The 12,556-nt window shown below is 34.0% G+C and overlaps 1 protein-coding gene across 1 annotated transcript in view; it reads right to left on the reverse strand.

Moving 5' to 3' along the window:
• The window catches only part of eif3ha (eukaryotic translation initiation factor 3, subunit H, a), a 121,971-nt gene that overhangs the window by 4,306 nt on the left and 105,109 nt on the right, over nt 1-12,556 (reverse strand). Inside the window, 1 exon segment of the mRNA NM_001003763.2 lies at nt 9-141. Within this exon segment, the coding sequence (NP_001003763.1) occupies nt 9-141 (133 nt within the window).

The following is a 12,556-nucleotide window of genomic DNA, read 5'->3' on the forward strand; positions in this document are numbered from 1 at the left end:
AGGAGTACCTGCGATGAGGAGCGTGTCCATGCGTGGAGGAGCCTGAGGAGCTTTGAACATCTTACTGATGTCTTCTTCTGGCAGAGGAGGCTCTCCACGACTCTGCCGCTGCGCATTCTCCTGCTGACGCCTCTGCTGATACTGGACAAACAACAACAGAGGAGGATATTAGATGAGGAAACAAAGCAACTATACAGATATTTTTTTTAAATGGAAGGACTGGAGAAATGGAGAAGGGTTATCAAAAGTACTGAGGTTTCAAAACGCATCCATCGCTTTTCTCCATTTAAATTTATGGGTTTTACTTCTGTATAATTATGCTGAGCTATAAATTATGTATATGAACAGTCAAAATGAAAAAGAGAAAGAAACAATAAAAAAGTAAGAACAGGGAAAGAAAGAAAAAGACGACAAGAAAAAAGACATGAGAAAAATAGAAATGGGAAAAAAGCATAAAGAAGAGAAAAAAGAAATACAAGGCAATCAAAGCAAAAAATAAAACCAGAATAAAGAAAATAGAAAAAGGAGAAAATAAAAAGGGAAGAGAAGAGAAAAGGAGGAAAGGAAAATAACAGAACGCTTTAAATGTGGAAAGCAAAAAGAAAAAAAAAATGGACAAAAGAAAAAATAAAATAACGCAAGAAAAGAACGAAAAAAAGAAAAAAAGAAAAGCAAGGATAAAAGAAACAAGAGGAAATGAGAAAATAAAAAAGAACAAAAGAAAATGAGAAAAAAAAGAAAGGGGAAAAGAAGAAACAAAAAAGAAGACGAAAGAAACAAAAGGAGAAAATTAACAAGAAAATTAGAAAATTAACAGAAGATCATTTAGAACAGAAGATTTTGTATCAAAAACAGATGGAAAAAAACAAAAGGAGAAAATAAGAAGGAAAAGAAAGGGAAAAAGAAAAGAAAGAAGGAAAAAAGAAGAAATAAAAAAAGAAACAAGAAATGAATTTAAAAAATGAAAGATAAGAACAAAAAAAATTACAAAAAGGAGAAGAGAAGAGACGAAAGGAGAAAAGAAGAAACAAATGAAAAAGGAATGAAAGTAGAGGAAACAAATGAAAGAATGAAAGGAGGAAAGAAAAGAACTGAAAAGAAACTAAAGGAAAAAAGAAAGGAAAGTAGGGAGAAAATAAAGAACAAAAGAAAATTAAAAGAACAAAAGAAAGGTCAAACAAACCACAAAAATGATAAAAAGGGAATAAAATAAAATACAAAGAGAGAAAAAAGTAAATAAGATGAAGCTGAAAGACAAAGCAAGAAGGTAATCACAGTGAAGGACCATTAACAAGAAAAATCCAAATACGGTCATTAAAAAGAAAAGCAAATTAAATACAAATGAATATATGAGTATAAACCATTTTTATTTTTATTTTTATTTTATTTTTTAGAAAATAAGCAAGTAAATAAACTAGAAGAAAAGTTCAACATGACAAGAAAAAAAGCCTGCAAGAATCAAACAACCAACAAATTTGTATAAATAAAACTGAAGAAAAAACAAAAAGGCATCAAACCCCCGAGATTCACACCGTAACACACATTCACACTAAAATTAATAAAGCAGAGAAAGTGTGATCCTTCCACCCACTCCAATCCACACTGTAGACAATCCTGCAGCAGAGTTTAGGACTCCAGAGCAAACCTAAAGACAGGATGATCTGACATTTCTGAAACAGCACAGCTTGACAAGTCCGACATTAGCCCTAGATTTGTCAAACACTCCCAAATCTTTCTTTCTTTCAAGGTGCAGTAGATCAGCTTTTAATAGTTGGTATTTCACAAAAAAAAATAAAAATAAGGATGAGAGAAATTCATACTGTTTAAGTCAGAATTATTAGCCAGATTTTTTTTTTCCTTTTAAAATATTTCCCAAATGATGTTTAACATAGCAAGGAAATTTTCACAGTATGTCTGATAATATTTTTTTCTTCTGAAGAAAGTCTTATTTGTTTGATTTCGGCTAGAATAAAAGTAGAATTTAATTTTGTAAACACCATTTTAGGGACAATTTTTAGCCCCTTTAAGCTAGATTTTTTTTTTTTTTTAGTCTACAGAACAAACCATCATTATACAATAACTTGCCTATTAATTTTGACACCCCTACTAGAAAGCATGTTTGATGTGGGAATGTAAGTGATATGATATGCTGCAACAGCCTTTTTAAACATGAGATCAATGTAGCGAATTTTGACGCTCTCGCCGCAGGAGCTAAAGGGAAACGGCGCTGTCGCCAAGACGGACAGTTACTTAACAATAGCCACAACCATATTACTCTGCAGCCTAAGACCAATTACTTACTGAAGCAGAGCTGAGCCTGGTCAGTACCTGGATAGGAAAACACATGGGAAACTAGGTTGCTGATGGAAGTGGAGTTAGTGAGGCCAGCAGGGAGTTCTCAACCTGCAGTCTGTGAGTCCTAATGCCTCAGTATAGTGAAGGGGACACTATAATGTCAGTGATCATTCTTCGGATGAGACATTAAACCAAATTTCTGACTCTCTGTGGTCATTAAAATACCTATGAGAAAATCCAAAGAGTATGGGTGTAACCCCGCTGTCCTGGCCAAATACCCTCCATCAGCCCTTCCCCATCATGGCCTCCCAATCATCCCCATCCACCGAATTGGCTGTATTGCACACACACACACAGACACACACACACAGACACACACACACATATATATATATATATATATATATATATATATATGAGAAATATCACAAGAATAGCAGTGCGATATGGCTGTATATCAGCACTGGTGAGAGGTGTGTACACACACACACACACACACACACACACACACACACACACACACACACACACACACACACACACACACACACACACACACACACACACACACACACACACAAACACACACAAACACACACACAAACACACACACACAAACACACCCACACATATACATATACACACATACATACATACATATATATATACAGTTGAAGTCAAAATTATTAGCCCTCCTATGAAATTTGTATTCTTTTACAAATATTTCACAAGTGCTTTTGAACAGCAAGAAAATAGTTTTCACGGCATTTCCTTTTGTATTTTTCTTCTGGAAAAGGTTTTTTTTTTTTCTTTTAGTTTGGGTGAAATAATTTTTATTTTAAAACTGCTAAGGTGAATATTATTAGCCCTCTTAAGTAATTACTTGTTTGATTGGCTCCAGGAAAAAACTACTGTTGTCCAATGACTTGCCTAATTACCCTAACTTGCCTAGTTAAGGTAATTAACCTAATTAAGCCTTTAAATTGCATTTGAGGCTTAAAACTGCTGTCTTGAAAACAAATAGTACGATAAGGCATTCTGTCATCATGAAAAAGACAAAAGAAATAATTTTAGACTTGAGAAAAAGAATTGTTGAGGCTCACAAAGAAGAAGAATATACATGTTTATCAAAGCATTTTCAAGTATCAAGAAGTGCTGTGAGAAGTATTATCAAGAAGTTTAATGAGATCCACACCGTGGAGAACATGACTGGTAGAGGTAGAAAGCGAAAGATTTCCAAAACTTTGGAAAGAAAATTAGTAAGAGAGGTTTCTAAAGACCCAAGAACAACTGCCAAGACACTAGTAAATGACTTAGCCAAGTCTGGAATTAATGTCTCAGCAAAGACGGTCACTAGAGCCCTGCACAGGAGTGGACTGAAAGGTTGTCGACCAAGAAAGACTCCACTTTTAAAAAAGAGACACCTCCAAGCTAGACTGAAGTTTGCCAGGGACAATCTAGAGAAAAATAATGAATACTGGAAACTAGGGATGGGAAGATTAACCGTTATGTATCGATACGCGGTCATGCGCGTGCACGATGCGAGTGCATCGGTAGAGCAGCAGAGGATGAATGAAATTTTGGAAGCAAATCGAGATGCATCGGTTTTTGCGAGATGCATCGGTTTTTCCAAGATACAGCTTATATTTTTAATATAGAATGTATTTTTTATTTATTAACAAGTGTTGTCAACCTGTTTTTGGCGCATAATTTAATCGACCTACTTAAAGTAAGCCTTAGCAACGGATTTGCGGATGTGTACACTTACACTACAACTGTATCAGGTGTGCGGATGAAGCTAGTGGAGCGCCCTCAGAAAGCGCGAGAAGCAAAACAAACATTTTATTCCCCACTGAGTTTTAAATCTAAAGTATGGCAACATTATGGATTTAAGGATGGACGACATGACAGGACAGATGCAATTTGCAAAAGTGTGCCGCGCATCTGTAAAATACGCGGGCAGTACGAATAATCTGAAATCTCACTTGAAGCGGCGCCACTGTGTTGTTGTGAAAGCTCCATCTTCCAGTGGACCTCTATTCTGCCGCCCTATGCGCGGATATAACTGAGGACGCGCCGGAGTCGCGGACCTCTGTTCTGCCGCCCTATGCGCGGATATAACTGGGGACGCGCGTGTGTCGCGGACCTCTATTCTTCCGCCCTATGCGCGGATATAACTGAGGACGTGGGTGTCGCGGACCTCTATTCTGCCACCCTATGCGCGGATATAACTGAGGACAAGCGGGCGCTGATGGAGGTGTCGCGGACATAACTGAGGATGCGGGTGGTAAGGGGGGGTGTTGCGGACGCCGCCCTCTCTATACTTCCGCCCTAGGCGGCCGCCTAGGTCGCCTCTATGGACGTGCCGGCCCTGTTCATCTGCAAAGATATTCAGCCTAGTGTCACGGAGAACGAAGGTTTTGAACACCTCCTTCTGTTAATTTTTATTTAATTATAATAATAATAATATTAATAATAATAATGATAAAAATAATGGGCGTCACGGTGGCACAGTGGGTAGTTTGACCACCTCACAGCAAGAAGATTGCTGGTTTGTTATATTTTTATTAGCCTGTTGTTTACAGTGACAGTGATGTTTCAAAGCAGCATAACACTGCTAGATCACGACCTTAAGTTTTGAATATTCAGTGGCAAAATATATCTTTGTAAAACTTGTTTTCATAGTTGAAAAGTTAAATCACAATTCTTGTTGTGCAATGCTAAACCTTTATGTTGAAAGAGTGCAAATATATATATTTTAATATATATTGCACTTATACATTCTGTTTATCTTGAAAATACTTAAATAATATGTGCTATATGTTCTAAAATGGCCCTCTACTGTAAACTGACACTCTGGCTCTGAGAGAAGAGCCAGTTTGTAAAAAAGTCTTGGTTTTGCTTGGTTAATAAATAATCAAACTCATTCAATGGCACAGCATCCTCTTTTACATCATCTCATAAACTTGATCTAATTAGTTAGTGCTGAATTATCGCATCGTATCGTGATATGGGTGTGAATCGTATCGTGTCGCATCGCAATATGTCACAAATGTATCGCTAATATATCGGATCGTATTCTTTGTATCGAGATGCGTATCGGATCGGCATTATAGCTTAGATGCCCAACCCTACTGGAAACGTATCGTTTAGTCAGATGAGACAAAACTAAAGCTCTTTGGCCATAGAGATGTTGCCTATGTTTGGAGGAAGAAGGGAGAGGCATTTAATCCAAAGAACACCATTCCCACAGTGAAACATGGCGGTGGGAGTATAATGCTATGGGGATGTTTCAGTGCATCTGGAACAGGGAATCGTACCAGGGTTGAAGGAAACATGAAAAAGGAAGACTACCAGAAGTTTTTGAAAAATAACCTCAAACAGTCTGCAACAAAACTTGGTTTGGGTCGACGTTTTGTATTCCAGCATGATAATGACTCAAAGCATACATGACTTCATGTAAAGAACTACCTACAACAAAACAAAGTGAAAGTCCTTGACTGGCCTGCACAAAGCCCAGACTTGAACCCAATAGAAAATCTGTGGGGGACACTGAAGTCTAGAGTTCATGCCAGAAGACCAACAAATCTGGAAGAGCTTGAGAGATTTGCTAAGGAAGAATGGGCTAACACTCCTCAGGAGACATGCTTGAAACTTGTTGAGAGCTACAATAAACGACTGATGGCTGTTATCAAGCAAAAGAATTACACTATTGACAATTAACATCAGAGGGCTAATAATTTTGACCAGCAAGTTTTTTTTATTTTTGATTATAATTGTGTTTCTGTTTGTATTACAAACACTCGAAGCTTTCTGAATAAACTGTCATGTTTAAAAATTATGTGTTGAAAAAATCTTTAGTCAATTAAACAGCACTTGGGAGTTATTTGAAAAAATAATGAAATATTTTATAGGGGGCTAATAATTTCGTCTTCAACTGTATATATACATACATGTGTGTGTGTGTGTGTGTGTGTGTGTGTGTGTGTGTGTGTGTGTGTGTGTGTGTGTACAGCAAGTAGAGCTATGGTATGAGAAAGTTCTTAGATAACATTATTCTTAAAATATTGTGTTTGATTTGTTTTTAAGGTAAATGTAGGTGTAGTTTATACTGTGTAATGTTAATTGTAGAGCTCCTCTATTAAAAAAGAAGTTCTGAAAAAGATCAAGCCTCAGCCAGTTAACACAAAGTAACTTAAAAGTAACGTAACACATTACTTGCGATTAGGGTTGTAACAATATACCGGTATGACGGTCTACCACGATTTGAACATGCACGATTATCATACCATGAACAATTGCATATCAACGGTTTTAACCCTTAAAGACCGAGACAGCCGCCCGCGGCTAAAAATAAGTATTGCTCTTAAATGTTTAATAACTTTTGATCCGCTGATCAGATTCATACAATTCAAAGATTGGCATAAAGAAGAGAATCTCAGCATTCCAGTGCTGTATGACATAACATTCGGGGAATCAGTGCGGTTACGTCATCAAAATTTGACAACGCTGATTTGACAAAGAAACGCTCGTCACGGTGTCTCCGGACAAACCAGACGTGATACATTGATGCATTGTCCCTCCTCCATGCCCAGATTGGCTCAAACTCGCTATATCACAACCAATAAGCATAGGTTTCGCTTTTGTTTGTGGACCAACAATGAGCTTTTTGAACAACATGGAATGAGAGATAGGCTGTACATTTATGCGCGGCTAAATAAAACGCAAAAAAAAAAAGTTTTGCATGAAATAATTCTCATACTAAGTACTTTTGCATGCACAGCAGCACAGAAACATGACAAAACAGTGACACAGCAAAGACGAACTGCTGCTCTTGCTGTTTTCAAAAGACGCAAATGAAGGTGCAGCTGTTTGTCTGCATTGCAGACAACCACATCCAAATCCATATCCACAGACAACCATATCCATGCTGGCACATAAACCTAAGGATGTTCCATATTGAATCTAGTTTCGTTATGTAACTATTTATAGTATAGTAAATATTTATATCTATTTTTTACTGAGGATTTGCACCATGTTTATTTGGACTTTGACACATTATTTATTATTTTCTTATTTTTTTTATTTGTTCATTGTACAAGTGGACACATTCTCTCACTCTCTCACTCATTCTCTCACCACTAGACTGAAAAAAAAAAAACGCTTTAAATACATGTTTACAGCCATAAACTTGGTATTGCACTTTTGGTCTCCCATTTATCCTGCTTATAAGGAAGGACAGTTTAAGTTTATTTTTGTCTAATCTTAAAAGACCTTGCTTGTTTATTCCTTCTAATTTAATTTATTAAAATGGGAAATTTCAGTTTATTTTTATAAAAGACTTCTATAGTTCTATTAAAATGGTTCTTTCAAAAGTTTGTTGAAATAAAACCTTTGTTCAGTCAGAAAACGTGTTCTTATTCTTTTCAGGGTCTTTGCTATGAGAATTACTATTTAATACCGTATACCGCGAAACCGTCAAACCGTGGTATTGTTTTAGACGATTATCATACCGTAAAAAATTCATACCGTTACAACCATACTTGGGATCAAAAGTAACTAAATAACACAATGAGTTACTTTACAGTTACTATCCCAGTTACTTTTTGTAAGTAGTAACTACTTAAGGTTTCATGAAGTGCTTTAAAATGTGCAGTTATTTATTCAATGTCTGATGTAATCTCAACCAAAACATGAAAAAAGGGCAGGACAGTGTAGCCCCTCCCCTTTTTAGAAACCGCCAATAGTGTTGTTTTATCAGCACTCTGCTAGTGGTAGTGACTGAACCTGCATCAAATGTGAGAGGGGTGGGGCTTGTCAAACATCAGACAGCATTTGATTAGTCAGTAAATTTGATGAGAAGCTAAAGTATGAAGTGATGCGAGTAAAACCGTTGATCAATTTAGGCGGAACGGACTAACCACAAGCTTAACATGTTTATATCAGTTTTAGATCTCCTAAATGTGCAGTTTGTCAGTGTTTTGGTGCACACTAACTCATCGATATATTAAAAACTAACTGATACTAACATCTAAACAAGGTTATTTTAATATTATGATACGTAGCGAGTCCCTAGATGTCAAACTCTTTCTTTCAAGGTGCAGTAAATCAGCTTTTAATATTTGACATTTCACAAATAAAAACCATGAGAGAACTTCCTCTCCTATTAGACTGTGGACTTATGTCACCATTGAGGATACTGGGCATTTTAGTGGAAATTAGGCATATGATTTAGGAACGCAAACTGCCAACACAGCGGCGATTCTCTCTGATATGAGCTGGTGATGGATGCGGGTCATTTGGTTTGTATGGTTCACCGGGGGCCGGCGCTGAGATGATCGATGACACCAGTAATTACGGCAGATTTCAGAGAGGCTGATATAGGGGCCGCTGTGTTGACCTGATGGTGACCGAGTCGTGGGTTCGGCCCTCATTTATGATGTCGTTTGAGGGAACCCTTTAAATTTCTTTGAAAGCCTCAACCATGCTGTCAAACTGGAAGTGCTAATGGTGTAATAAACAGTGCGGGTCTCGCTGGAGAAATGGCCAGATGATTGCAGAGAGAGCGGTTTCTTTCTGGAAGAAAGCAATGCTTTTCAATGTACTAATGAGGCAAGAGCAACAGCACAAAGGCATTGGAGGAATATTTCACTCTAAAGTACAAATCAAGTTACATAACGGCAAGTTGCTTAGTAGTTGGATGACTTGGAGGAACTTATAAAGAAAAGTTTAATAATTAGTTAATTCTGTATAACAATAAAAGACAAATAGAACAAATGAAATAAGCTAAATAACTTAAAGAATAATTATTCAAACAAATGATTAATGCAATAAATCAAATGCTTTTAAATAAAGAAATCTGTATTTTCTAAAATAATAAAAATAAATAAATAAAATGTATAACAATGTGTTCTCTATAACAAAAAATAGGAGAAAAGAGTTAAAACATGAATGATTGATGCAATACTCAAATGTTTATAAATAGAGGAATCTATTGTCTGTAAAAATATGTATTTATTAAACGTTTAAAAATTGAAAAAAATTAATATAGAAAAAGCAAAACAAACGATGATATATACAATGATGATAAATACAAATACATTAAAAAATTAACAGACTTAAAAAAATTTTTTTTCAAAGATAAAAAATGTATATAAAAAGCATTTTTATATTGTCTATACCATCATCGTATTTAGAAATATTCTGCAGAAGCTTTTTGTATAATTAGTTTATCTTATGTAATTTAATGTATTTAGATTTAGGTAGTTAATTCTGTCTAACAAAAAAAATAATAACTTATTTAATCAATCTAAAAATAATTAAAACATTAATATTTTGTATACAATCATAGTACTTATAAACATTCTGAATAACCTTTTGTATGTGTTGTTTTTCTTTTTTGTGATATATTCTGTAATATGCATTTTCTTTCCATTTATTATTTTTTTAGTTTTAGGTTTAGACATGAAGGAATGCAAAAAGAGAAGTTTAATAGGTCATTTTGTATAACAAAACTAAATAATGTATTAAGCTAACTAACTTAAAAAAAAAAAAAAAAAAAAAGTTAAACATGAATGATGAATGCAATAAATTAAATGTTTATAAATGGAGAAATCTGTATTTTCAGTAAAAAAATAAATAAATAAACATTTAAAAATGAAGTAAAAATAAAACCAAACAATTAAAAAAATATGTAGGATGATGAACACATGGAGACAAAAACACAGATAATTTGGAGAAAAATAATTAAGCAAATGAAAAGCATTTAAACATTATTTTGTTCACCATCATAGTATTTATAACTGTTTTAAAGCTTTTTGTAGTAATTAAAACATACATTTAAAAAATTACAATTAGCAATTTTTTTATGCAAGGCTTTACTCATTAATATTAAAAGATTTGTGAAAATGGCCATGATAAAATACTTGTGTGTGTGTGTGTGTGTGTGTGTGTGTGTATGTATATATATATATATATATATATATATATATATATATATATATATATATATATATATATATATATGCAGTATATATTTATATATATATATATATATATGCAGTATATATGTATATGAATATGTATGTGTGTGTGTGTGTGTGTGTGTGTGTGTGTGTGTGTATATATATATATATACTTCTCACACAAAGTAAAGAAGCTTTATTCCCCACAGCTCAGATGTTTCAGTCTTTCCAGGATAGAGAACAAAACAAACCACCTCTGACAAAAGTGCAGCAGCTCCTGCAGTTAGTGTCATATTCACAGGCTGATGACAAGTTATCATGAAGCACCTTCAAAAATGTTTGCGTTTTTTTCTGATTTCAAGGCCGGCCACTCTTAAAACGATACTCTTAAACACACATAAGGTCAGATTATAATACTCCTCTATTCAAAATCAATCCAGAAGCGTTTTGTAGTATTTTACAATTCTGGTTTTGTGCCGAGTCGTTTGCAGGAGCTACTCAAAATTTATGTTTATAAAATGCTTGCAATGCAAAAAATAAAATTTTAAATAAATGTAAGGGCATTTTGGCCGATTTGTCAGCCTGGTGAAATGGATAAAATTATGAATCTGAAGTGGGTTAAGATTGTAAATTAGATGGTCCTCCGGAGCCCTACATGACTATCTATTGAGCAGTTTCATCTGACTTCACAGTGCAGGTCAATCCCAGAATGAAATGCATTCTCATCATACATGCATATGGGAAACAATATTAAATGCATGACGTTAAAGATGAAAATTGAATGCATTTGTTAGAACAAACAATTTAAGACTTTTAATAAATAATTTTTCTACTTGTGTTTGACATTTTCTCAGGTGCTCTATTTTAACATGAATAATTGCTGATTAACTAATAATTAGTTCATTTACTTTCAGATTACACAAATATTTTAACCAAGGTTATGTTTAACAGTTGAAGGCAAAAGTATTTGCCCTCTTTTGACATTTTAATTCTTTCAAATATTTTCCAAGTGCTGTTTAATGAGGAGATTTCTCAACACATTATTAAACAGGCTTCAATAGCTCATTATTAATAACAAACTGATTGGTTCTTTGTCATGACTAAATTACATAATACTTTACTAGTAATTTAACAAGATACCAAGAGCAATTTCAAAACGCAGACTAGGTTTATTAGGCAAGTCATTGACAAGTGGTTTGTTTTGCATTTATTGCTTTAATCCAGCCCAGCTAAAGAAATAAGACTTCATTCAGAAGAAGAAAAAATTAAAATAATATATACACACACACACACACACATACATACATACATACATACATATACATATATATATATACATATATATATATATATATATACATATATATATATATACATATATATATATATATATATATATATATATATATATATATATATATATATATATATATATATATATAACAGCATTATAACTGATATTAAACACTTGAGAAATATTTGAAAGTCAAAATTTCATAAGAGGGCTAATCATTTCACATTAAACCATGTATATACACATCTTGCATATTGCATACATATTAAATGGTCATCTAGAAGTCCTGTTATTATTTATTGTTCCTAAAACTTAGATAGGCGACAAGACTTTTGTCAGGAATAATATGTACAGTAATACGTTTCTATTATTATTTTAGATAGTCGAGGCAACAGGTAAAAAAACAAGTCTTTGTAAATCAAGGTAAAAATAAAAGAGCAATTTTTTGCTCAGCCTTTTACCCGTGTAGTTTTATGGAAATGCAGTCTCAAATTGCAAAACAAGGGTATACTGCATAACAGAAGTCAATCAATATTAAAGTAGACTTCAAGCCGTTTTCCTATTTCATCTTTTTTTTTCTTGGTTCTACTTTGCAAAGTATTGATCACAAAAGCAGATTGTAAACAGTAAATGTATTAATCCGGCACTTCCTCTAAGAGGATCCGTGTATGCAATCAAACTCTTCTTTACCTGCACTTTTGTTCTCAAGCTTTAAACACAAGACTTCAGGCAGAAACAGCACTGCGGTATTGACTTTACAAACACAATTCAAGATCACGACTCCAGACTAACATTTGGCACCAACAACTGATCCAGCAGCACCAGCCATGTAATATTAATGTGTGCCGGGGCCACAAAACCAGTCATAAGAGTCAGTTTTTGGAAAATGTTAACACACACACACACACATATATATATATATATATATATATATATATATATATATATATACATACATACATACATACATATATATATATATATATATATACATACATACATA

This window comes from Danio rerio, chromosome 16 (assembly GCF_049306965.1).
Source record: "Danio rerio strain Tuebingen ecotype United States chromosome 16, GRCz12tu, whole genome shotgun sequence".
NCBI classification, from domain to species: Eukaryota; Metazoa; Chordata; class Actinopteri; order Cypriniformes; family Danionidae; genus Danio; species Danio rerio.